Below are 26,400 nucleotides of genomic sequence, written 5' to 3'. Positions count from 1 at the left end.
CCTTTTGGAGCTACCTCCTCCCAGCCAAGTGCTCCAAGTTAACCAACTTCAATTAGCTCTTATGTCTTCCAGACAGACACAGTGTGAACAGTCCAGAAACCTCTCAGTGTCTCAGTTGTGTTTTTAGCAATGGAAACCGTAGGAGTAGATGCCAGTGGAAATTTGTGAAGCTCCATCTTTGCCCATTGAGAAACACAGTTCCTCCTCCCTCCTGGCCCTTCCTGTGTTGCAGCGGACACTATGTCAGGTCCCTTCTCCTGGATGTTGTGGTGAGGGAACAAGTTTGATTCACATGTTGCTGGAGCTACATCTGCTGTGGTTTGCTTGGGCTTGTAGGGGATAGGTGCACCCTTCTGAGCTCCCTGGGGTACTGCTGATATTTGGCTCCAGGGCAAGGTCCTGCGGGGGGAAGGGGAGGGGGGTGGTGGTGGAAAAGCTGTTGCTTTCCAGCAAGGAATTTGTGTTGGGGAGGGGGGTGGTGGCGGAGCTGGAGGATGCTTGTGCTGTTTCTTTCAGTTTAGCATTGGCAGAGCTCTGTGCAGGGTGAAAAGCCCAGCGTTGCTTCTACACCGAGCAAGCCACAGTCCCTCGGGATGCGGTTCAGCATCGCCCTCCTGCCGCCCGCCCGCCTGGAAGAGGCGGTGCTGCAATGCCTCCAGCCCGCTGCCGGCCTTTGTCCGCCTGACCTCCCTGCGTGCCACGGCTGCACCTTATCCCCTGCTCCTGGGCCTCTCTTTCCCTTCCCTGTTTCGGGTAAGCCCCTGCCTCCTCCCACCACGGCGAGCCCTCTCCGCCTGCCTGCGTTTGAAGCATCCGTGGGATGCGTGTCCAGCTGGGCCGCTTGCCAGAGGCTGCCTGCCCTCCCTGTGTCCCCTGCTGCCAGCAGCCAGCAAGCAGAGCCCTCAGGAAGCCGGGATGGGCTGCACACACGTCGTGGGGGGAGACAGGGACGAGCAGCACTTCTCTGAGCCAAGAACCTGGACTTGGCTCTGGCTCCTAGCAGCACAAAAGACCGTCCACACCGTGCTGCTTTATGCCCTGAAACCGGCTGGTCTGCAGAGGTGACTGCCTTAGGGTGAGGTTGGCTCCCCAAGCTCGGATTGAACGTGCTCACTGCTGTTACTGCTGCAAAGAGGCCCCCACCTCTTTGCAGCTCTGTGTGGCTCCCCTCTTGTGCCGGAGCGTGGCCTTTCCTGCCCGTGTGGTGCACGTAAAGTATGAGAAATTTCTGCTGTATGTACACGGAGCGTTATTTCAATGAAGGCGCAGCGATCAGGCAGAAGAGCTGATGAAGTCTGATGTGGACTGAGGAGGAAGTCGCACCAATTCCACTTTCTAAAAATAAGTTGAGCGAACGTTCCTGCAGCCTGGAGGCTGCTGCTCTCTATACACTGAGTGTGTTTGCCTTTTTTTTTTTTTTTTTTTTTTTTTTTTTGGGGTGTGTGTGTGTCTTGTTCTGGCAAATTGTAAAAAAAGATGCTACAGTCCAGCAAATTACTGCAACGGTTGTGTGATCAGATATATGCTTATGAAGAAAGTCTTGGTTGTTTCAGTGTTTCTAGGAGTGACCTTGAAGGATTAACTCGAGGTAGTGTTTCCTAGAAGTCTGTCTAAGCTGTTCTTAAAGATTTCCAATGATGGTGATTCAGACTTTCCTCGGCAATCTACTCCAGTGCCTGACTATCCAGATGATTAAGGAGCTTTGCTTGATTTCAGGCCGGTATTGCTGTACTTCAACCCCACCGTTTTGACATTTCACCTTCTCTCTGGCAGGCTACCAAACAGAAGAAAAATTCTGTATATGTAAAGGCAATCATTTGTGTAGAGTTTGATCTTCCTTTCTACCTTTCCCTTCTGTGTTCAGAGAATGTCTGCTGGCTCTTGTGCACTGCCGTGCGTTTAATTACACATGTGTGGCAGCTGGGAAGCCCTGGTCCCGACTCCTTGTGTTGTATCGGCCATAACTAACAGTCCTTGATCTGTGCTGATGTCAGTGAAAATGTGGTGCTTGAGGTGACATGTGTTTTATTAAAATTGTATATCATGAATTCCCCAGTTGTCTCATACTTCTATAGAAAAATGCACGTCTCAAACATCTTACAGAGTTTTTTGCTAGTAATACAAAAATCAAGATGACATTAAAAGTTAAATTACTTCAAAACATCATATAGAGACGCTGCTGATAAAACTGTTGCTGAGCAGAGAGGAGCAGAATATTGTTCTCTGTCATGGGGTTTTGTCTCCTTTTCCAGTGGTTGAACATTTTATGAAATGTGCATCTGCAGCTAGTTTCCCATCCCTTAACTTGCTGCAGTGGGTCTTCCTAATAATTTAAAGGCATTATCATAACATTTCTTCATTTCAGTCTGATAAAATTGTTACGATGCATTTCAGAGAGAGATCTACAGTCGAAATGGCTGTGATTGATTTTTTTTTTTTTTTTTTTTCAGGAAGGGGAAAGAAAAGGGGTGAGGCACTGAAATTCTTTCATGGGATGAGAGTTACTGCCTTGCAAAGCCCAGATGGGCTGGGGTGGACTGCTGGCCGCTTACCATATTGAAGCTTACTGCGTTGCATGAAGATTTCTGTAACACAGTTATCCTGCTTTCTTACCGTATTTTCTAGCCACTAGTATCTGCTAATTGCTATCTCAGGGGCTCATATATTTCCTGGATTGTGTTTTTGTGCTGGCAGTGTGCGACTCTTCAGCAGCCCTGCAAGGCAGGACTTTAACAGCATATGTGCATGATGCATTTGCAGTGCCCCTGCCCTCTTATCTGCCCAGCTCCTGGAAATTGTTGCCGCTGTAGTTTTTAGTCTCATTATGTATTAAACTTCAAAATTTTACTTCCGTTTTGCTTCTGCAGAAGTCCTTGGTGAAACTTTTCACTGTCGCGTGTACCTAGAGCACAATTGTGTTGTCAAGCAGTTGTTTGAATGCTTCTGTTGGCTGGATGCCTCTACAGTCTGATAAGAAACACCCTTCTGCATGTGCGTACGCTGGCTCTCCAGACCTGTAAGACAGGTGGAAGGTACCTAGCAGGTGGAAAGTGATACTCCCTGCTTTTTGCTGGTAGCAAGCCCCATGCGAGGCAGCCCTGAACTGGGAGCCTTGTAGCTGCATAATGCTGCGTTTGGGCTGGGCAGCGGTGTACTGATTGCGATTGCACAGTTCCAGCCCAAGAGTTTCTGGTGTCTGGCAAGCTTGCACCTGCCAGCAAAAAGATGGTGGAATCATCCTCAGCATCAGCTTGCATCCTGAGTTCTTAGTCAGACTCTTGAAGGAAATAACTCTTGAGGTAGGACAGAATCATTAAAAAATGTTTTCAGGTGGGGGTCTCCATTAGAGTATCAGCTGCAGATGGAAGGTTGAAAACTTAGCACATCACTACATTAGCAATCAGCCACCAAATGCTAGGGCTGTTAATTTCCATCCATGTTAGTAGTTCTTACTGGTTCAGTAACAGTGTCATGCACGGTTCCCATGTTGTTCTCTAGGAGGTGGAAGTAACACCATTCAGGTTTTGGTGCTCTTAGTATTTCTGTCTTTAGGTGCAGATTACTCAGTAAAATGCTTTTTTTTCTGTAGCAGAATATCGGCTGTACCTCATGTTATGTGCAGTTGATGTGACATCATCCAGGAGATATGGGTGACTAATTGGCAAGAGGTATCAGCTCTAACCAGCGAGGCTACCACCTCGCTGCTTGCCTGGAGCACCTTGCCTTGACTCTTAGCACAAGGGAAATAAACTGTGGTGGACAGCCAGACCTCCTGGCTTGTCACATGTCTCCAGGGGTGAAATCCATGTTGTCATTTCTGCAGTCCCAAAATGGAGGGGTTTGGGTGGCTTTACAATGCCACATGTCTCCCAGCGTGGCAGGAGACAGTGGCTCACTTGATGGTGAATTGCCTGTGCCCCAGACAGGGCAGGAGGAACTGATTCCACTTGGGCATTATCCAAGTCCCTGCACTGTAAATCTGGGCAGTCCTGCTGTTGATCCAGCATTACAGGGAGGGTGAGGGATGGCTTTGTTATCTTGGCTCATTTTCCATCACCATGAGCTTTGCTCATCTTGTGCATTGCTGGCACGATTTCTGCTTGTGTATGTGGCAGTATATATTCAGTGTTATCCACTCTGCCGGACCAGAGGACTCTGTCTGTTCTGGGTCTGTTCAGTTATTTCATATTGTTGTCAGCTGGAAAAATCTGTAAATGCCCTGTTATATTTTATGGCTTTATAAGCTGTACAAAATGTCCAGCAGGTAGTTTAATGTCTAGCAGATAGAGTCTGTAAGAGTGCATTTTTTTCATTAGCTCTTTGGCAGCCATTGAACATACTTTCATAGCTGCAGGATGGACTTTTGGTCGCTTGTGGTCATGTTGTGTTGTGTTTTTTTATACTGGCGTCTACCGTATGTACATGTTGTTGCCAAAATAAGAGATTTCATAGTGGCTTGTACAGACAACAGTGGAGGGCCCCACAACTTATCTTAGTTTTTCAAACTCTTGGCCCTTCAGGATAGTAAAGTAGCCTAACAACTTTTTCTTTACATCATTAAAAGCAATCTGCTCAGGGTTTCTTGCAGGATCTGGCTAGTGATTTTTCCTCTCTGGGAGTAATTCTCTTGAGATAATATTCCTGTGTACTGCTAGACTGTTTTTTCTTTTGTTATTAAAATTTACAGAAGTTTTTGATGGGTGCTTGTTAGAATTTTTTCTCCAGACTTTGCAGCCTGTAGAGGATATTTCACCTTTTTCAGTAGATTTACAGTTTTGACTCCTGGGATTTTAGCTCCTTAAGTCACAGACGAGACCAGAGTTATACACAGGATAAAAATAGAAAGCAGTAGTTAATACCCATCCTTGGTGAGCCTGGCTCTTCTAGTCTGTCTTGACATGTTGCACTGTTGCAATTTCCTTTCTTTTTCCTAAGAAATGGATGAATTAATATCTCTCTACATGAGCCAGAAAATAAAACAAAGATGTTTGCTTCCTGCCCTGGCACGCTATTCCCCTTGGGGTACAGTGGGTTTCTGTGAGCTGTCTTCTCCCGTGCAGCCCTGGTGCCTTGGCAGGCTGCTGCTGGGCTGGAAGGGGCAGGCAACAGCAGTGGTGCAGCCTCTCCCTTCACCCTTCTGGACATCATTCTTTCCCTCTGTTGGGGACTGGATTATCTGTCTCCACACTCCAAGCAGCGGAGACTGACTCCTTTTCAGCTATAGCAGGGGCAAATCCAGGTTTGTGTGGCTCTGCTCTGTACTATGAGGGTTTGGGCATTTCTTTTGCAGATGGGGCAAATCAGTGGGAACTTTTGTGGTCTGTCCTTCATTTGCACAAGAAGAATCAGCTGCTGGGAGTGTTGGAAGGAAGAGCTTGACTCTGAATCTGGCTGTACTGCTTGACAGGAGAGATCCTGAGATTTGGCACTCTAAGGATATATAGATATAGATATATACTAAAGGGATCATCTTACCTGGTCTTCTTTGCCCTCCTGAACCTGTTTTCTCAGAGGCAGTTGTGTCTGGCAGGTGGGGAAGGTTGGCTGTATGGCTGGTGTGTCAGCGACAGAGTTTTGTATAGGGATCTATGTAAGAATTCACCCTTGAGTGTGTGACTTGAGTCGTTGCCCCCCACAGTGCTGCCTGCCAGTAAGGATGTGACTGGGTTGGTGGGGGACCCCAGGAAGTTAAGAAATAAGTAACTCTGGAGAAGGTCGTTACTTTGTGCTGGATGAGGGAAGAGAGCACCTTACACACTCTAAGTAACATGCTTAACGATTGCTTTGATGCCATGTGAGGCTTAAAGATGAAAGTTTTCATCCTGTATATCTTCCCAAGGGTTATTGCTAAGCATTCAATTTAATTGTTACAGAATTGTTACAGAAGAAAAGCACAAGACAGGAAAATGCAATGCTAGGTGTACATAACCATCATCATCCCCCACATCTCTAGTATTTTAGCTCATTAGAGAGTGGTGGTTTTGTTCCTTTTCTTCAGGGCTGGTTTGCTCTTGTCTGCTCCCTGAGCTCTCATCTCCCTTTCTGCTGTTTCAGTGGAAACACCTCACCCTGTGTGTCTGTCCCTGGGGAGCATCCTCCTCCCTTGTGCTGGAGTGCTTGCAAGATACAGGGGTAATATAAGGGATTGGGTCATCTCCTTCCCCTCTCTTTCCAAGGCTTTCCTCATTTACATTTCTGTTGTGTCCCTTAATTACCATCCCTTTGTTTTTTTTATTCCCCCTCAAGCTGCCTTTTCCTGCTTATGGTCTCCTGAGGATGTTATGCTGAAACTTTTATCGAACTTACATTACTAGAAATAGTTAATGGAAAACCTTTTTTCAGGAATTCTCACATCCAGCTTGCAGCATTGTTGCACGGTCTGTTGTGACATTTCCAATAGAGACACAACTGGAGGTCAGACCTTTCTTTCTGGATTAACTCCTGTTTCCCCTTGCTAGGGACGTGGGTATGTATTGTTTTCCTGGATTTAAGGTACATTCATTTCATCAATTAGTATTACAAACGATGCATATATTTATCCACCTGATACTGTCTTCCCATACCTCCCATCCCCTAAAGAGCTTAGGTTTTAGTAGTTTTTAGTAAGACGCAGTCCAGCAGAGAGTAAGTATAAGGTTGATTAAACGGGTTTTTGTACAATATATGTTCTGGCTGTTGAACAGAGACCTGTGAAGAGTGTACACATTGGGGCACATTTTTGAGGCCACGTACATCGTGTGTGTAACTGCTGTCTGGAAAAGCAGTCATGATTTACTGTGGGAGGGTGCTGTATTAGCTTGTCATATAGCTGGGAGAGAAGGTTGTGCCTCTGTTAGAGCCTGATGGTATGGAAACCATGCACTGTTTTGTTTCTTTTTTTTATGCACTCCTGTTTAAATTCTTATTTAAAGACTTCGAAGCGTCCTATTGTGTGCTTTTGTATGGGGTGACTTTGTAACTGTCATGGACAGAATCCCATTTCAAGGTCTTCTGTAAGCCATCTGCTTTCATTAATAGCTTTTGGATGTGGCTCAGTGCAGATTAAAATAGCCACATTGCTGCAAAACTTTACTGCCTGCATCAGTCTGGCCTGCCTGTTGAGCCTCGGCAGGCTGGGTGCACCCTCATGGGAGAGGGTGCTCTGCGTTGCACCCTGCTCTGTCTGTACCTTCCAGTTTGTGCCCGGGTGATGGGGAGGCGTGCTGGGGTGCACCACATCTCTGCACCCCTCTGTGCTCCTGGGATTGCTTTGAAAGGAAACCCAGGTATGTGCAGAGCTGGCATGTGGCCTGGCTGCTGGCTATCGGGGTGTCAGGGTATGGTCGGAAAATACCAGGGTCAGGACTGTAGTGTGCATGCGTGATAGATTTTCTCCTCTGCTTCAAAGTGACCTCTGTGGGCTGGGTGTTGGATACACTGTCATCCCACTCCATATAGCTTCCACTGCTATAGCCCAAGCCATTCCCCTTCTAAAGGCAGAAAACTTTTAACATCTGACTGTGTGAGTCCTGCTGACACCTAATAGTTATAACACAGATGGTTCAGTGGCAGAAACATCAGGCTAGGGCACACAGATTCAATTCCTTGCTTTGGCATGTTCTTCCTATACAGCACTTGCTAAGTCCATCAGTCCCTCGGTTTGCTACATGTAAATGGTGCTTCACCTGCCCCAAAAGTCAGTCCTCTCTGTTGGTTTATGTTATGGTGCATCTGGGAGAGCTCCACTGGAGGTACAGTGGTGGTACAGGTCAGAAACGTCTGTGCTTAACACCCAGAAACAGAGACCTGCTGCTTTTCCCGGAGCTCCTTCAAAACATTTATGGTGAGCCATGGTCTTGTTGGCCCCGTTCACACTGGGAGGTGGTGCATGCGCATTGCTCACCCAAAGGGAAACAACGGCAACACAAAGCCTGAAAGTCAGTACAGCAACAGGACCAGCGATGAAGGATCCCTTTATGCTGAAATAATTCCGGAGCATAATGAAGCTTCCCTAACCCCAACTGCAATGAGGCCATTTTTTAAAAAGAAGGGCTCTTTTTCAAAGCCCTTCCCTCTCTCCGTTTCTCTCGGCCTGAGTATCCTGTTCCGGGAGCGTGCCAAACATGTAGTTTTTATTGCAGCCTCTTGAATCTTCATGGAGAGCAGGGTTTGCTCACTGCGATACACAGCAAGATATTTCTATTTTGAGCCAAGGCCCATGCTGGGTTTTTCTTGAGAGAGAAGGAAACCTTTATTGGAATCCTGCGAGGTTTTATTTCATTTCCTCCACAGTCATGAAAGCTGGTAACTGCTGCAGCCTCCCTTGCGGTGGGGAGTGATTGCTTCCAGTGATCCCAGCTTTTCACCGTCATCCTGAGCCATCGGCTTTCCCTTAGGCTCGACTCAGCAGTGTCTGATGATCCAGCTGTCATTTCCTAGAAGGCTGACCCATCTCCTCTCCCTTCCAACCTGAAGGTGTTCAAAAGGAAGTCATAAAGTTGATATTTTCATTGTAGAGACATGGTCTATCCAAGTTTTGCACATGTTTTTGTCTCGCTTAAAATAAGTTCTCCCCTGAGACTTGGCTTAGAAGCTAAGGAAGTGCGTTGCTCGTGATCACGTCTTTGAGACACCTCCGTGTCTTAACATCTTTCACAAGAATGTGTTTCTGAGGAGCCAGTCATGATGTCTGGAGTTTATCAGTCCACTTCTTACATGGTAGAAAGAAAATTAGTTCCAGAGAGAGATATGTTGGAAATGACACAAAATCCTTCTGGTAGAAAAAGGAGTAATGGTTTGCAGCCATCAGATATTTCAGATCACACAAGGGGATCAGTACTCCAGATGGAAATACCAACCTTCATTGTTACAGTGTTTCTTTGAAAAATTTCCTAGTATGAACATAAGGACCCTGGAGTCCTAAGGAGGGGGGATGCTTGCAGAGGTGCTGCAGCTTCATCAGCCTTTGTTCAGAGCTGCCAAACATGCAGCTTTGCACAGACAAGGAGAAATAAAACTCCGGTCTTGTCCAGGAGGATGGTAACAGGGAGGTGGAAGGAAATAAACCTGTTGGTCAAGAAAAATTTGGACTCGCCTCTTCAAACTTAGTGGCTGCTCATTCTTGAGAGTTTCCTTCAGGTCTGGTGTAAGCATTTGTTGCTAATTTTGTTTCAGTACTCCTTGTGGTGCTGAGGAGGCTGGTGTGCAGGGTGGTGCTGGGAGCTGTCTGCTGGTCATTGGCTTCTACCCAGAAGAGGGGTCAGTTGGCTGGCTCACTGGAGTGTGCTCTGGGGGGGGGAAACCCATGATTTTAGAACAGAAAAAGTTATCCTGTCCACAGGTCAGGCAGAAATCTTAAGGAGCTAAGTCCAGTGTGAAAACCAGAAGAGGTAAGAAGCGTTTGGAATCACGTGCTGGCAGTCTTCTAATTTCTCAAGGAGGCTGAAAGTACCTTTCTTTCTCTAGCATAGAAATGAAAATGGGCAAAATGAGCAAGCCGAGGTGGTCATATGCAACTGGTCGTCACTTCTCTTCCTGGTTTTCTAAGTGGGTCGGGATGCAACTGGGAGTGTAACTCATGGTGCATGTACGGGCTTCCAGAACGGTGCTGAAACAGGACCCGGCACAGCCTGAGCTTCCAGCTGGGAAGCTGCAATGGCAGCGCTGTCATCACCCTTGACGGGCAGGAACTTAAAACACTGCCATCACATCTCCTAAGGAAATTTGTAAGGGATAGCTCTTCATTATTGGAAACATTGATAGTGTCTGATGGGAAGATACCCATGAAGACAAACTCAATTGAAGCAGAGGTCATGTAGAAGGGATTTTTACTAGCTGGACTGGTCTTGGTGCTCAAGACCCATGCTTTTGTGGAAGGAAAAAACCCAATGACTGCAGGCTTTTTGCGTTATGTGGAGCCGGGATTCTCTTGTTGCTGTCCCATGGGATTTCTAAGAAGCGTCATTCTCACAGTCCTCTGGCAATATGCAGAGTTTTCTTTTTTTTTTCTTTTTTCCGTGATCCTAATCTGTGGGGTATGTATCTAACCTAATAAAACCATTTTTCAGCTTCACTGTTGGTAGTTCTCTTCCTCTTCTTTCTGAAAACATCTTGCCTGCTGGCAACTGCATTGTCCAAAGAGGTTTGAAGCTTGGCATGCTGTAAACAAAACTTCAGTTACCCTTTCAATCAAACATGGTAGCGCTGTGAACTGACTTGGCCTCCATCCCAAGGTTCACCATAATCTTCCTCATATAATAGGAAGTCCAGACAACCCCAGGAAATAATTCAGATGCAAGTGGTGCCTTTAGTGGAGTAAAGAAGTGCCTAGAAGAGACATTAAGAACCTCAGCTTTAACTCTTTTCATAATTATGCACTCTGAAGGAGCGGAGGCTTTGTAGATAAAGAGATTACATGCATCTTATGAGGTCTGTATAGATGTGACAGTGCCTTCCACCCACATTTTCTCACTTTTTGTTTTACTGACATCGCAATTGCAACATTTAGTGGAAGAATATTGCAGAGCAGGCTACCCTATAACACTGAAAGTCCCTTCCAGTCTGGCGCAGGTAAATTGAATCATTCTCCCCTTAGGGATGATAAGGATGAGCTTTGGGAAGAGTCTGTTGGTAAAAGCAGTGGGGGGGAGAACTTAATTAGATTAAGACGCATTTTGGCTGTGTTTGCGCTGAGGATTGTGCAGTGTGGCTGCTGGAGAGGCAGTCTGAGCTGGGAATGATCTGGGATGGTCTTCCCAGTCCTGGCTGCCTCTGTGCTGCCTTTATTTTTTTGAACAAGAAAAAGGAAAATACATCTGAGGTGTAAATCTTGGTGTAAATCAATGGAAGAGATTACTGGGGTGCTAACTAACCCGTGTCTTGAGCTGTGTCCTGCCCCTGGCTGCAGGCTGGTAGGAAGGCAAGCGCTCGGCTTTTCCTTGCCAAAACACAGCAGCTAACACAGAAGTGTGGTGGGCAGGTTTTGACCGACCACCCCACCTTTTCAGTCAGCTTTTGCTTGAGGTGTGAGTACCAACGGCCTGTGTGTTTCATGTTTTGATGCAGTTACAAATGCTGGTTTTGCTTTTGAATGTCTTTGTCCTTTTTTACTGTTACTTGTTTACTTGTCTTTCAACTTCTTCGTGGAGGATGTTATCATGGCTGTTAGTTTCCAGTAAACAAAATTTCCTTCTCCTGGTATATACTTGGGGGTTTTCTTTTGTGTTATAGGTTTGCCCTGCTGTACTGTGGAAGGGATAATTTAGAGTCCCCAGTTCACTCCCTTCATGCTGTTCATTATGTTATATGCCTCTCCTGTGGTCTCTTTCCTTTTTATTACTAATCAGGTCTAGTCTTTTAAATCCTTCTTTGTGTGATAGTTTCATTTTACAAAAGCTGAACTATTTTATATCAACTCAGTTGATGTGATCTTACTCATATCAAAGGTGTTTAACAGCTGTGGTTCCATGTACTTATTGCAAGCTGAACTTAAATTGTGTCAAGTTCTGCGCTGCTTTGCTATGGCAAGTGGGAATGTTTGTTGCAGCTGTCTTTAAATTTAAATTTGGATGTTTTAAATGAATTAAATATGAACATGAATAATGCAGCTGGTAACCTAGCCTTTCTGCAATTAAGTGCAAACTTCTTCATTTTGTCTCTGTGCTTTCAGGTTTGATATGCTGCAGTATTTGTACTGACTTTACTGTCTTGTAGGAATGATGGGGAACTAGAGCCCATGACAGTTCAGTGGAGCCGCTGCCGCTTTTGATATCTCGGTGAGTGGAAGTTGTTTGAAACTGTGAGAAAGGTACTTTATTTGCTACAAAAGGCAGCAAATCAGTTGGCCTTCTTAGATTTTTAAGGTACCATCCTGCTGAAGTGAATTTATACGTTGATCTGTCCTTTCAGGATATAAATTCTAGAAACCAACACCATGTAAAGCTGTGGTCTATGCTTGCAAGATTATCTTGATATACACAAGCATGAGAAATACAGCTTTTGAAAAAGAGGGGAGTTTTAACTCTGCTATGCAGCTTTGTACAAATGTTAGGTTCTGGAGATATGGAGTATTGGAGCATGTGGTGGGCTATGTAAATCTTGAGTACTTGATTTGATGCAAAAGTAAGATTGTCTCCTTCCTGTCATTGACACAGCTGGCAAATTCTCATCAGGGGCATGTTTTTGTCTAGGGTCATTCAGGAAGATCTCTCTGTGTGGGAATAGTCCTTTTTTCCCCCTTGGATACCAAACTGTAGCTTCTGCTATTTATTACTTTAAGATTTTTCTTTTAATCTTCAGTCCCTGAACGGTGTAAAGACCACATACATTCGTACTGCGTTACTTCCTGTCCTGCAGTGCCTGTGACCTTACATGTTCTGCTGTTCACTTTCTTCTCCCTAGACTGAAGACTGTCCTCTTCACTGGGGTGTTTCAGGCTTGCTAAAGCCTGTAGCGTGATTCCACCTAGGATATGTCAAGTTGGAAGGAGCTTTTGGATGTTGTCTGGTCCAGCCCCGCACACAGAGCTTGGCTGGCTTTGAATTCAGGCTCAGCTCCAAGGTTAGATCAGGCTGCTTAGGATGGTGGCTGGTGACACTTGGAGTGTCTCCAAAGGTGGAGATTTTACAGCTTCTTGAGGCAACTGTAGAATTAAATTACAGCCAGCAGGAGTTACCAGTTCTCAAGCCCTGTGTTAGTAAAGCCCACCTTATACCAGCGTCAGGAGGGCTGGGGTACACGGGCTACGTCTCCATAGCTAAAAAGAGCAGGCAGGGACTGGTCCCTATCGCTGGGACGCTGTGAGGCTGGTGGCTCACACCTGCACTGTGCAGAGCTAGCTGCAGTCAGGGCAGGCAGGCTGCACATTGTGGAGTGTGGCTCTGGCTCTTCCCTGGGTGTTATGTGGCCCTGAAGCACACAAATTATTTTGCACCTTTTATTTTTCTTTTTTTTTCTTTTTTAAGTTGTGATTTTGCAGGATGAAACCACATGTTGCTGTCCTGTGGTGTGAGAATGTATGGGGAGCTGGGTGGTGCAGAGCTGCAGTGGAGGACTGTGAAGGGTGCCAGGAGCCACACTGCAGCCATCTCATTTGGATGAGATGAGTTTTGTTTTGGAGCATGCAGTGCCCAGGCAGGCACCCATGTGGCTTTCGACAGGGTGGGAGTCCCCATACAGCCAAAGTCTTCTCCTTTGGGGAAGAGCCACTTATTTTTTTATTATTTTTCTTTTAACAGGAGCAACATTTACAATGTCCTGTTCTCTTCCACAGCATGAGATCTTGCTGGAAGCCCACTACAGTGTTGGCTGAGGGACACCAGCAGTCATCTGTGTGCTTTACAAGTAGTTAGAGTTACTCCTATTGTCATCTGTGTGAGGACAGAGGGTGCAGGAGTTTCACCCCTCCTCCCAAGCCACAGCCTTCCACAAGTTGTATCTGAGCATCTCATACATGGCCACAAATTTTTCCTCCAAATAATTCTGCAGGGAAGGGTTATGCATCCCTGCCGGGTAGAGCTCTGAAGGGCTCAGGCTGAAGCAGCTTTTCAAAAGCCGTCTGAGTGGCATGGGAGCACAGGTCCTGTGCCAAATGCGTGAGATTTATTATTAGTGTTTAGGTACTTCAGAAAGTCCCACGTCTGGAGGAGACAAGCAGACAGCAGAGGTGCAGAGCTAGAGATGGTGAATGCTTGTCTGATGCCTTTATATAACACCTTTCACCCTGGGTTTTATGGCTGGGGGACTTCTCCTACCATGACTGCTAGCTTTTAATAAAAATGACTGAAGAAAATTATGAAAAGAAGCATTAAAAGTTGTAAATAAGCTTTCACATGTAGATTACCTTCCACTATTGAAAGGAAAAGAAACTTTACTCCTTTCACAAGTATGCACAAACAAACATGCTATTTATGAGAGAGGCAATAAGAGACTACTGTGTACCTTTTGATTTGGATTAAAAAAAACTAGGGAGATTTTTCCTTTAGTATTTAATATTCCTTTAGTATTTTCCTTCTCAGAGTATTGCTCAATGCTGCAAGCACTGCACGTAAAAGGCTGTAGTTTGTAGTGCTTGTACAGAAAATTAAAGTCTTTATTTCTCTTAAGTTTGGAAAAAGCCTGGTTTTCAAAGTCAAAACTTCTTGCCAAGTTGGATCTGTAAATAACCCTTTAAGCAGAAACTCAGTGTTGCGTCCTGAGACAGCTTCCTCTTACGTCCTCCAGCCTGACTGCCCCACTGTGAACAAAATGGAGTTATATTGACACAATTAATCTTTCATTAGTTAGTGTAGTGTCTAAACATGCTTTTACTAGCTTTCCTAAGGGCTTGTTTGTGGCTCAGCCATTCATTTAGATATTTTCTGTCAGGACTTGGCAAGGCTTGGTGCATGCAGTAGGTGCTGCCCTGCGAGTTCGGCTGTGCAGGAGCACTGGTCTCCGTGTACGTGTCCACATATCTCCCAAGAGCTTGGATTTTCAGTAACGTTTGCATATTACAAGAATGGAAATGTTTTCTCTTGTTGGGGACAGTCCAGCCATTTTTCCTCCAACTCAGAAAAAAAAACCCCGCAGCACAGCTTGGACACTCGTTGCCGTACTAAAAGCAAAAATATTTCCTGGGTCATTGTCCAATTTCTCATCCTTATTACCCAGAACTGCTGTGAGCGATTTGAATTGCAAGTGGCGAGCTGGGGATTGTGATGCTGTTTTGCCAGAGTTAATGTTTCCATGTATTTTCTTTCATAAATTTCAGCTCTGCCTCCCTTTGTTAGTAAGAGCAGCCCCCTCTTCCATGCACATGCTCGGGACCCGCTGTAGAGTTAGCATGAAGAGTGGCGTATGCTCCTCTTGCTTATTTATGCCACTCCTGCTGCCGTAAATTTGAAGTTGTCCACATATTGGAGAAAGACTTGTAGTTTCAGGGGGGTTGAAATGAATTGTTTGTGTTCAGTAGGAGATGTTCTGTGCAACCCATGGTGAAAGAGCATCTATTTTCTCCCCGCTGTGTGATTAGTTAATGTTGCAGATGACTGCGTGCTCCAGAATGGGGAATTTTCTCATGTTTATTTCTTTTGTCCTAGACATCTTCAGTTATCTAAAAGCAAGCCAGTCCCAGGATAAGGACAGCAGCAGGTGAATAATGCGGAAACCAGGCCCTCAAAAAGGTGAGCAGTGATGCTTTTGGCACAGCCAAAGGCCCAGTAGCAAGCTGGTGTGGACTGAGGGCTGAGTGCTTCGGGATGCTGGCGATGGGGTGCAAGCATGGGGGATAGGGGGTTGCAAGCTCGAAACAGAGCCGCTTGTTTCTCCAGCAGCATGCAGAGAACACTTCATCAATCGACCCCTGAGACAGGCAGAGGAAAAGCCCCTTGCTGGGTGCACCCCTGCGGCTTGTGGGGCACAGTGTCAGGCAGCAAGGGTGCTGTGCGGAGCCCGCAGCATGCACCATCTGCTAGTGATCCCAGCATGAGGCAAACTGCTTCTCCCCTGGCACAAGCCTCCCCCTTCTAATGAGGCGTGAAACCAAGACCAGCCTACCTTGTGGAGATGAAATCTGTTACGGACGCTTACCTCTCACCGCCTGATTCTCTTGTCCTGTTACACGCAGCAGCAGCCGTGATGCTCAGGGTGACTGCATGCGTGGTACCTGTGTCGTGCTTGCCCCAACAAAAAGGGTGAAGTCAAGCAGGCTGCCTGCAGCTGAGCTGCTTCAACTTCTTGTGCTTAACAAAAATATTGATTTCCTTTAGTGTTGTGCCATGCATGTGCGTTCAACTGGAGTGATCTCATCACATGCGCTTCAGAGGATGGGGGAAGGGAGAAGTGTAGAGGATGGAGCATCCTCCGCAGTTCTTTGTTCACATCTGCTACACGCTCACAAGGTTTATTGCAGGAGATTTCTATGCTCAGTTTCTCTCCTCCCTTTATTTTTTCTAAACGTCTCCTTTGCTTCTCTGGTGGTTCATCTTACAGAAGCATTATCCTCTTCCTAACACTGCTTGTCCTTTAATGAAGTGAAAATAAATGAAGGAAAGCAGGGAATGGGGAGAGCCTGCTGCGAGGCAGCTGGAGGGCTTGGTAATAAAAGAGGCAGGTTGATTAGTCAGCAGTGTGGCCGCGGACTGGGCTGGCTGAATTTAGCCTCGCACACAGCTTGTCCTCTCTGCCTCGTGGAGCAGGGCACCTGCAGCCACTGTGGCTGTGTGACCTGTGCTGTGAATGCCGTGCCATAGGTTGCAGAAGCAACACCTGCATTGTGCACATGTGGGTTTCTGTCCTACTTACCTGCTTTTTTAATAATGCATTGAACTTTTTCTTTATTTGCCTGCAGAAATTCTTGTGTTTCTTTCCCTCTGTGGTGCTTTTGCAGCCTGCTTAATGAGGATTTTTGCATGTTAAAGGTTAAGAATAAAATGTAAATTCACCTGCAGAGTATGGTGAGAGGCTACTTTGAGTGCACAGGGGCTATTAAGACAGCTATTCTGCAACACTGAGAGGAGCGTTACTCATCCTGGGGGGCTTTTTTGCTTCTCACTTAAATACTTTGTGTGCTTTATTTTTGCTTTGTTAAGGAGATGGCAGAATACTGTCCTTCATAGGAGTACATTTACAGGAAGGGTGTCCTGCCATCCTTTCCATTCATTTGTGTCTCTCCAAGGAGGGTCTTTGTCTGCTCCATGTCTAGTGATGCTGTGACCATGCTCCATATGCCCCTCGTGTTCATTTAATGGATAAAACCATTGCTGTCCTGTCCATCAAAAAGAACACGTCAAGAAGAGAAGATTGCAAAAATAATGGTCCAAAAGCAGTTTCGGACATCTTAAGACTTACCAAGCCACTTTAGCAGCAGATTGTGGCCTGCCTCCTTCAGCTGCTTATCAGATTTCAAAACTTTTCCTGTTTTCTTTTTTCTTCCTTTCACATGGAATTGCTTTTTGTGGGGTCAAGGCATGTTTCATAGAGCACTACCGAACTGTTGTTTGCAGTAGCCCTAAAAATGCTTTGTAAAATCAATGAACTGGACTGCAGCAGCGGTCCCAGGGTGCGTGAGGCAGCAGCACGTGGAGGACCTTACTAAGGGCACGCTGGTCTGGCATCCCTCCATGGCTGGAGGCCACTAGAGGCAGGGATGGGCATTCGCTGCTTCTTGCTCGTATCACTTTCCAGAGCTGTTTTGGGAGCTTTTATTATTGCTTTTGCAACTCTGAGGCCCAAATCTGCCGTGAGCAAAGACAACTCAGATGAGATGCTCATCAGAGCTGGTGCTACTTCACTGTGCTCTCCTATGAGCTGTGCAGGACGCATGTTGGTAACCTGGTGTTGTGCATGGAAAGGGCAGTTGTGCAGACTTTTGGGGAAGTCCTGTCCCTATTGCCAGAGAGGGTCGAGGCTGATTGTGTGGGTAAAGCTGGCTGCAGTAACCTGGAGTTAATAAAAAAGGAGTGAATCAGGCTCCACTTCTCTGCATACAAGATCCACAGGAGCTGTTTTTAATGGCTTTCGTGTTTGTTCCTCTCAAGCCTTGCCACCTCTTCACGTAGTCAAAATGCTGAAGCTCTAGTAGTTTGCTGCTTTTTACATTATTGCTTGCCATTGTGGGACAACACTAGTTGGTGATGACTAGGCAGAGACTCAGATGCAAATGCAGATACCTCATGTCAGGTCTCCTGAGCTGTGTGGAGGAAGGGAGCACACCCCATAGATTTAGACAAATCGTCTGTGTTACCTGGGGTCACGATGGGGATGTTATTCCTCTAACAGAGTGCCTGTAAAGCAGGTGACATGAGCAGATAATGTTGGAAGAGTGCATTAGCTGGCTTGTTTCACTGACACAAATGTTTTATTTCTTGTCTCAGCCATAGACTGGAAAGATGGTAAAAAGCACAAGTACAGCCGCCCATCAGAGTCTCCCTCCCAGTACCAAGGTAAGAGCTCCCTTCTTCCTCCCTTTGTTGGTTTTTTACCCTAAAAAGCTTAAGTTGCTTGGATGTGGGAAACTGCAGCATGCCAAATTAGTTTACAGACAGAAACTGCTTTTGGACAGTCCTCATGTTTTTAATTCAGACCACAGTCAAAAATGGCTGAGAAGACGCCAGGGTAAGCACACAGCTGAGCTGGCTCATTTTTAAATCAGACAGGATTGAGCAGATCTGTTTCTTACTGCCCAGCCATGAGTGCCGCAGAGTAACTGCCCACATTCTCACATGCGTCCTGGGCATAAGGAGCCTCTTACTCCTCCACAAGCTCGTTTTCCACGTTCCCAGCAGCAGCTGGCCCACTCCTTGTGGCCATAGGAGAGACATGGTGTGACCTGTGCTCCCTCCTCCCCAGCGGCAGGAATTTGGCCCTTAGCCCTGCAGAGGTGATGCTGGCTGGCTCAGTGGAGCACAGCGCAAGGGCTGGCTGTAGTGGCACAGGAGCTGGTCACTTCTTGCACCCTTTGGGGATCGGGTGTCCCGTGCATGCTTAGGGCCAGCCGTGGCCCTGTGCACAGCGCCTGCAGGTTGAGTTCATAAAACTGGCAGCTCCGGCTGTCTCTCGAGGGGATATGCAGGAGACTTCCAACTTTAGGAAGTTTATGTAAGGCTTGTATAATTTAGTAAAGTATTTTAGGGTCTGTATTTCACTTACGGAGTATAAGAAGGTGATGTCCTTGTGTCCTTACATTCTGCATGTCCTTATATTAAGAGGATGATGTCCATACTTCCTACCAAGTATGGAGCAACAAGAAACTAAACGATTGCCTGAGTTAAGCTGTTTCTAAGAGGAAACGTGTTTGCCTTGATGAAAGGCTCTCCTAGGTTTCTTAGAGCCCTGGGAGGGCTGAAGTGGCTGCAGTGCTTCAGAGGCTCAGTTATCCTGGGCCCCGAGGTGAGACTCAGGGTGGTGACTCTCAGGTACATTGGCCTGTGGGCCACCATCAGCCATTGTCATTCTCTCTTGGGGCATCTTGTCTGTCCTTACACTGTAGTACTATGGATCACAGTTTGGGAAGGACCTTCTCCAAGAGGACGAGGTTTGTTAGCACCTCCAGTAAAGTCCTGGGTCCTCCTATCACCCCATGCTGAGCTCCATGTGACATGACGGGGCACCAGCACAGCTCACATGGCCTGTTTACAGCTAGCTGTCGGGGTGTTGGGGGCTCCATTGCAGTTCCCCATCTGCATGAGCTGCACCATTTGCAGATGTCGGAGGGCTGGTTGTTTTCATTGGCAACATGGACCTGAAATGGAGCTTTCTGTGAAATGCAGTGAAATCAATTAAGATTTCTGTGAAATTCAATGAAATTGATCAAGAATTCTGTGAAATTAAGAGTTGTGCTGTCCCATCAGTGGAAACTCTGAGCAGCTCATCACTGCCCAAAGCTTGTGTACATAGCGAGGGGGCTGAAACTGCAGCAGCTTTCTGGCACGGAGCGCCCTGTAATCCAGGCTGAAAGGATTTCTGCTCAAAGGTAATACTGAGCTGGGACACCTCTGAGAAGGAGCAAAGCAGACAGCATCCTGGTGTTTGAAACCTGTTAGTTTTGGCTTGCACGTTCTCACGTTTCTTCTGAGCAAGACAGTGAGTAAGTGGGATGATGTTATCGGTTGTAGCTGTTACCAATGGAGAATGTGCAGCCAGATTGACAGCTGAGCAAAGCGCCTGGAAATTATAATGGGTAGGACATGCAGGAGCTCTGCCATTGTGGTGGGAGAGCTGACCCCTTGGGAGGCTGCGCCCAGACATCGGGGAAGGCCACCATCGCATTTGGATCTGTAAGCAGAGACGATACTCTGCTGATTTTCATACAGGGTTTGCTCAGACTGTGCTGCTTTCATGTGCTGCCTTGATGCTCGTTAGCAGACACACATATGGGCTGCAGACTTTAATGGGATGCCTTGATCTGGGTAGGGCACGTTCTCCTTCACAGATGTGACCTGAAATGCACATGTATTGTTTCAGTTGGATTGATGACCCCTCGGGAGCTGAAATGCTAATGGAGCCCAAACCAGACTTCAGTTAAAGATATAAACAGAAACTCCATCTTCATTTAAATTCTGGGCAAAAGATCAACATTAAATGCAACATGATGAGAATCCAAACACAAGGGTGCAGACTTGCATTGTTCACAACTGCTGTAGTTTGACCCCTTGGGGGTGTGGAGTGTTTTGTTTTTAGTAAATATTTTTGAAGGTTAAGACATCAGAGCCCAAATCTGACTCTCTGCCTGCAAGTAATACCTCCCTTTGGCACAAGCGCACAGTAAGGAGCTTTCCAAAGGCAAGCAGAAGTGATAGACAGTCACCCTTAAGTAGGCATTTTCACAGCCAAGTTACAGGGAGTCACATAGGTTTACAATCCTTGGCTTTTGTTGGGCTCACAGATGTAATTACATAAAACGTGGTGTTTCTCATTAAGTGTCCTTCTCTCATTCCTTCCTGTAAAGATGATCTGATGTATGTTACACAGAGGAGCACAGTCCATTCAAATGATGATCTTTAGAGCCTGTGGGAGCATGGCGTGCTCTGCAAGGCAAGGGAGGGAACACAAAAGAGAAGGCAGAGACCAGGTAAAATAGAGGGCGATTTCAGGGCTGGTGGGAGAGTTTGCATATTGCACTGGATGTCAGCAGCAGCAGTGGAGCAAGCGCTGCCCTTTGCTTTTTGGGGCGAGAGAGGATTTCAGTCCCTACGGTCAGTTCTGTCCTTGGACACCCCTGTGCCATCACCAATGAAAGGGACACTTTAGGACTCTCTGAAGTACTGTTTGTTCGTGAAGCAAAGTGATTCACTGGCAGCTGGAAAAAAGCCCAGGGATTTTTGACCAACACTCAGAAAACATTCTCCTATGTTGCTTGCCCAGGCCAGATAAGAAACAAGCATCTTGTAGACTAAAATGTCCAGCACCTCTGCAGTAAGGCATCCAGTTTGTTAATATGAATGAGAACACAGAGTATGGAACACAAGATAGTCAGTCTGGGCTAACGAGAAAGACAAGCAAGATATTCTCAGTGTTTCCCTCTGGCCTTATAACCTCCGTGCACAGCGAGCCTGTAAACGGCATCAGCTGGTACCCGGCAGCTTTGGCGTCCTGGCCGACAGCATGCCTGGTGTGGAGGCTCCAGTGCAGATCCATCCGTTTGGAGCCAAGTGTTGGAAGTGGATCAGTATGGCGAGCAGGATCTGGGTATGGTCCAGACAAGCTAAGGTTGAGAGGGCCAAGCGTGATTTATCCATCTTCAACCATGCGCACTCTTTCTTTGGTACAGAGCTCAGGGCTTGTTCTTTGCTCCCCAATTAAAAATGCATTAAGTGGGTCCTACTTTTTTCTTTTTTACTGGCGGCTCTCCTTTTATTGTAAAAAAAACCCCAACTTTTGTTACGCCATTTTCTTCTGATTCTTCCTGCAGTTTTTAGGTTAAAGCTGATTGTTATTTGGTTGTTTAAGTGTACTTTGAAATTCCTGCTTGAAAAAACATTGTATCACAAGCTAAATAATGTTACTGAATTAATGAGAAACCATTTCCTACATTCTGTTCAGGGCTTTCTTTTGCTCTAAGGCAATGGTGGCAGCCTCCAATTCCAGTATGCAGTTTCTGTCCTGGTTTGAGAGTAATTCTGAAAAAAAGGTGCAGTCTTTAATTGCACTTGTCATGCCATTTTTATGTGAAGAAATGGCTGATAGTGAGCAGAGAAGGAAGGAAGGCTTAACTGTGCTGGTTTGGCTCTGTCTTTTCTTAGACTTCAGAGAAGTCTTTCTGCTGCTTTTGCTTTTCTTTGCAAAATAAGTCACCGGAACTGTGAGTTGTAAGTAGCTGCAGTTTTAGTATTGTGTGTGTCTTCGTATGGAGGTTGGGTCCCAACAGCGTCTAGAATTAAATCTCAAATAAGTTCCATGTCCAGACACTATTTTTAGTGGCATGCAGCTGTCTCAGAAATTTACTGCTCCTGCTGGGATTGTGCAGCATTGATCCCAACTGTAGTGTGAGCTGCTGCGGGGAGCAGAATGGCCTCGATTGGTGCGGAGTGAGTGAAAAGTGGAAGGATTAAAACCATGACTACTTTTAATAGCAAGGGATTGAAACCAGCTGAGGGGAGGGTATGTTTCTTTTTTGAAATAAAATTACCAAGCGCAGCTGATCCTTTTCAAGATGCTTGCTCAGGCCCTGGGGCTGAGGCTTGTGCCCCTCGCCCCAGTGCTGTTGCCGTGGGCATCCTCTGTGCTGCATGGACAAGGGCCTCTGAAGGGCCACCCCAGGCTGAGATGGACCCGGATCAGCAGCCAGAGCTCAGGGGTGGGACACAGAAGGCGCCTGAGTTTGCTTTGCCTGGATATTTATTACACATTATTCATACAAAGAGTTTCATTTGCATAACTGAGTGTAAAATCATATCTTCAGTTAAAGGAAAAGAATTCTGGTTTTGTGAGAGTATCATTGGAGTAAGTCACTGAATTTCTTCATTCACCCCAGTGTGAGACCTTGGCTGAAAAGAAAATACATGCCAATGGATGGAAATGCATACTCTGAGGATTGCAGAGATGCTGTCAGAGTATGTAAGCAGAAATATATTCAGGCAGTGTAGCAACAAAACTGTATCTTTTTCTGTTCATTTCCACGGTATTTAACAGTGTGCTAGTCATCTGCATAGGAGGTGGCAAGAAAGCAGCGTTTCTTTTCTTTATTTGAAGCTAGTAAGATTATCAAGCCCTTAAGGCTTCTCTATGCACATGAGGCAGAACTGAAGTAATGTGTGCTGACCTTAATGCCTGAATTTTTAGAGGTGTGGTGTGCACTGCAGTGGCTCAAATGGCTCTTAATGTAGCTTTTGTTTTGAAAATAGACTGATTAAAAACTTGACGTGAATAGGAGAAGCGGTAGCTGACTCTTTAATTGTGCTGCCACCAATGCTCTTGAAATGACTTGAAAACAGCGGTCTCCCGGGAGCCATTCAGATGAATACAAGCTAATGTCATGCTGGAAGGATCCTTTCCCAGCTGCTCAGTTTAAATGGCAAAAGTCATGATTTGCTCGGATCACAGAAGCTTTTAATTCCTCATTTAATAACAGGTTTCCCTGGATGGCATATTGCTTTTACCCTTCCTACTGTACACGGGAAAGGTGCAGGGAAGGATAAAATGCACTTCCCCCAGCAGCAGCACTCAGTGGTGGAACAGGCTTTGGTGCTGGATGTGAGCTACTGTGTCCAGTAAATCCCTGTTTGGAGGATCCATGCTTCCATCCTGCCCAAGCTATGGACTCCGTGTCCGCTTCAGGGAAGTAATTGCTGACCTGTCCTCTGATTGCTGGGGATGGGCTGATACCTCCTGAGTTGCTGGCTCGTGGGGCAGGCTGTGTGCATGCTGGACCAGGGGAACTCTAACATCGGCACGGTGCAGTTTTCCTGGTGATTTGGGCTGCTTGTAGCCCACAGTGACAGTTTAGCTCGCAATCCCCAGACTGAAAAATGTATTTCTGACAAATGAATTTTAAGGGACAGTTGTCTAGAAGAGCCCACAGATTCCCATCTGTACTGGGTATTTCATATTAAGTTGTAGTTGTTATCCGCACTTTTCGCAGACCCTTCTCGGCAGTGTGGAGGCGGTAAGATGCCGTAGGCAGCGCCGTGCTTTGTTCTGCCTGTCAGCTGCAGTTGTAAATCTTCTGTGGTCACAAACATCAGAGGATCTTGATGAAAACATGTTGCCTGTGAGCACCTCCTCTGTGAGAATTGGAGAACTGCCGGTGTTAGAGGAGTCCAGCCATCAATTTTTCTGAGATTTTTGCTTGTCAGTTCCTATTTGAATCCTTTTGTTTTCTCTTCTCAGGTCACTTCACCTGGGAGAAATACCTGAAAGAGACATGTGCCATCCCCGCTCCTGCCCATTGCTTCAAGCAGGTAAGAGGGTGAAGACAAGAAAGGTCAAGGGTGATGATGGTTCATGGGTGACCCAGGAGTTCTGTGCCTGAGATAGGCCCCTTTTTGACAAGGAAGACGCTTAAGGATATTGGAGGCTTAATAGGAATCCAAATGTGCTGAAGCAAAGATAAAAAAGAAGATTTTACTCTCAGATGTGCATGAAGAGGAACATGAGAAGGTTTTTACTCTGCCAAGCACAGGCCTTTGGAGAAAATGTTTTGAGTGGGCTGTGATCCAGCTACTGGTAGATCCTGCCCAGCCAGGAGATTTTCTGCGGAATTGACCCAATCTTTGTGCATGGTATAGCAGCCCCCTGAGCATCAGGTACTTGAGCACAGAAGTAGTTGTGTTGAGTACAGGGGATTCAGGAGGGAATCGGCATGGAACACCTGGGTCCGGCTGGAGGGTCAGCAGCGTGGAGGAGTATCTGTTTGGGTCTTGGGTCAGCTCGGTGATTCTCTTGAGAAGAGGGCTGAGAGAAAAGGCTGGGTCTAGTTGTCTAGATGATGCAGTACCAAAAGATGGTGGTCTGGGTTACAGGCCTGCCAGGGCTTGCCACTCTCTTTCCTGCTCTGTGGTGTCTGCTCCCATATTGTCCTTGGAGGATGCTGTCAGTCTTCTGTAGAATCAGTTTTGATGCTCTTAGGGCTTAAGCTTTATGACTGAGGTGGTGCATATATTGGAAATCCTGGCTCTGACCAAGTCCCTGTTTTTCTCTTTGCAGTCATACACTCCACCTGCAAATGAATTCAAGATCAGTATGAAACTAGAAGCCCAGGACCCCAGGAACACCACCTCCACTTGCATTGCCACAGTGGTGGGTCTGACAGGCGCACGCCTCCGCCTGCGCCTCGATGGCAGCGACAACAAGAATGACTTCTGGCGGCTGGTGGACTCTGCTGAAATCCAGCCCATAGGAAACTGTGAGAAGAATGGAGGGATGCTGCAGCCTCCACTGGGTGAGCTGAAGTTCAGCTGTCCAGCAAGTACCTACATTACCTGTGGGGAAAAATCCTAGAGGTTTTTTACGTTTCTGTGCTTGTGACAGGGACCCATGGGCTGCCCCTGCCTACCACTGTGATGTAGACCAGCCCCGTTAGCTTGAGCTGTTAAACAGGTGTATGTTACACCAGTTCTGTATTTCCACATGGACATCGTGGCATGGGTAGGGGGATGTATTAGAGTGTAGGTGGAAGAGCTCTTCACACCTGGGTGAGCTGCTAGCATTCTTTGCAGCTCAATGTCAGGATTAGCACATGCTGACCATGCTCCTGTGCCTTTTGAAATTCTCCCTGTGTACCTCAGAGGGAAAACACATTTTCCACACATTTGGTGAAAGAATGCCAGAGCTGCTTCATTTCCCAGAGGATACACAAGCAATCAAGGGGCACCCCGAAGCCCTGGTGACCCAGGGGTGTGGGTGGTAGCGATGGAGGCAGGGCAACTGTGATGGCCTTTCCTGGGTGGTGCCTGCGTAAGGACAGAACAAATCCAGGTTGTTTTTTTCTGGGAGGCAGTGCATAGTCACACAGGCAGTGCTGGCACATAGCTCTAGCAATGGCTTGATCTCTGGCCATTGCCCATCGCCTTAGGCCTCTGATCCTGCTTGCAGGCACTGTCATCTCAAAGGTGTGCTTCACGTGAGACGGCTGCTGTTTGTCAGTGCTTTCCCCTGCGCTCCCACTTCGAGCCGAGCGCAGTACTGGTGTCTGTGGAGGTGCTTTCCTGGGGATGTGTAAAACTTGATGTGGAGAATAACCAAGAAAGCAATTAAGGCTGAGGCATCTGCTAATCCTGACACTGTGATTTCAAAAGCATTTAGATTTTCATTCATGCTGTCTGAGTATATTTGTGTCCAGGTGTCTTCGGGGCAATAGCAGGTTAGCTGGAGACCGTCTGATGGGGTAACATAATGTCTGAAAAGGTTCCCAGTGATTTAAGTCCTGTCTCATGTGAAGGGACGCTTGCAATATTTCATCTGTTTATTTATTTAATTTTGCTTGACTACAGCTTTGTAGATAACCTGGACAGTCAGACACTTCTTCCAGTCTTTTCTTCAGTTAAACACACATCTTTTTCTTTTTTTTTTTTTTCTTTTTTTTTTTTTTTGACACTAGCCAAATGATAAGCTGATTCACTGGTTCTTTCCTGATTAAGCAGCAAGATTAACCTGCTTTTTCATTCTGCTGCCCATTATTTTTGAAGTGTGTTCATAAATCTCTCTCTCAGCATCCCCAAATAACGTCAAGCCGTTTTATAGTGATACAAGAAACCTTCAATAGGGTACCTCGAGTTAGAAATATTTTTATTCCTGTTTTTTCGTGGAGCATCATTTGTTAGCTTTTCTGGAAGTGAAGTCTAAATTGCAGCGGAACACTTGGGACTGACCTTTCTGAAGAAGGAAGAAACATCAGCAGATGCATGTTTTTTGCACATCATACCACATGAAGCTGTGTGTATGGAAGTCTAATTATATCCTTTCCCTTCATAATTGTTGCAGACAAAACCTGCTGCAGCTATTAAC

The 26,400-nt window shown here is 46.3% G+C and overlaps 1 protein-coding gene across 11 annotated transcripts in view; it reads left to right on the top strand.

Moving 5' to 3' along the window:
* Positions 1-26,400, top strand: part of SCMH1 (Scm polycomb group protein homolog 1) — a 71,593-nt gene that overhangs the window by 4,599 nt on the left and 40,594 nt on the right. For 8 of the 11 annotated variants that reach the window (XR_008731376.1, XR_008731377.1, XM_055704898.1 and 5 more), the window contains exons 2-6: positions 11,692-11,753; positions 15,057-15,140; positions 17,832-17,900; positions 23,785-23,855; positions 24,601-24,835. Coding sequence is in view for 9 of the 11 variants with exons in the window: in XM_055704898.1 (XP_055560873.1) it covers positions 15,116-15,140; positions 17,832-17,900; positions 23,785-23,855; positions 24,601-24,835 (400 nt within the window). In the remaining 2 variants the exon portion in view is untranslated. Of the gene's footprint in view, positions 1-11,647; positions 11,754-15,056; positions 15,141-17,831; positions 17,901-23,784; positions 23,856-24,600; positions 24,836-26,400 lie in introns of all 11 variants that reach the window. The other 3 variants (XM_055704890.1, XM_055704892.1, XM_055704891.1) reach the window with 3 other exon arrangements.

This window comes from Falco cherrug, chromosome 3 (genome assembly GCF_023634085.1).
Source record: "Falco cherrug isolate bFalChe1 chromosome 3, bFalChe1.pri, whole genome shotgun sequence".
In the NCBI taxonomy this organism is placed as follows: Eukaryota; Metazoa; Chordata; class Aves; order Falconiformes; family Falconidae; genus Falco; species Falco cherrug.
This window is presented reverse-complemented; position numbering and strand designations above follow the sequence as displayed.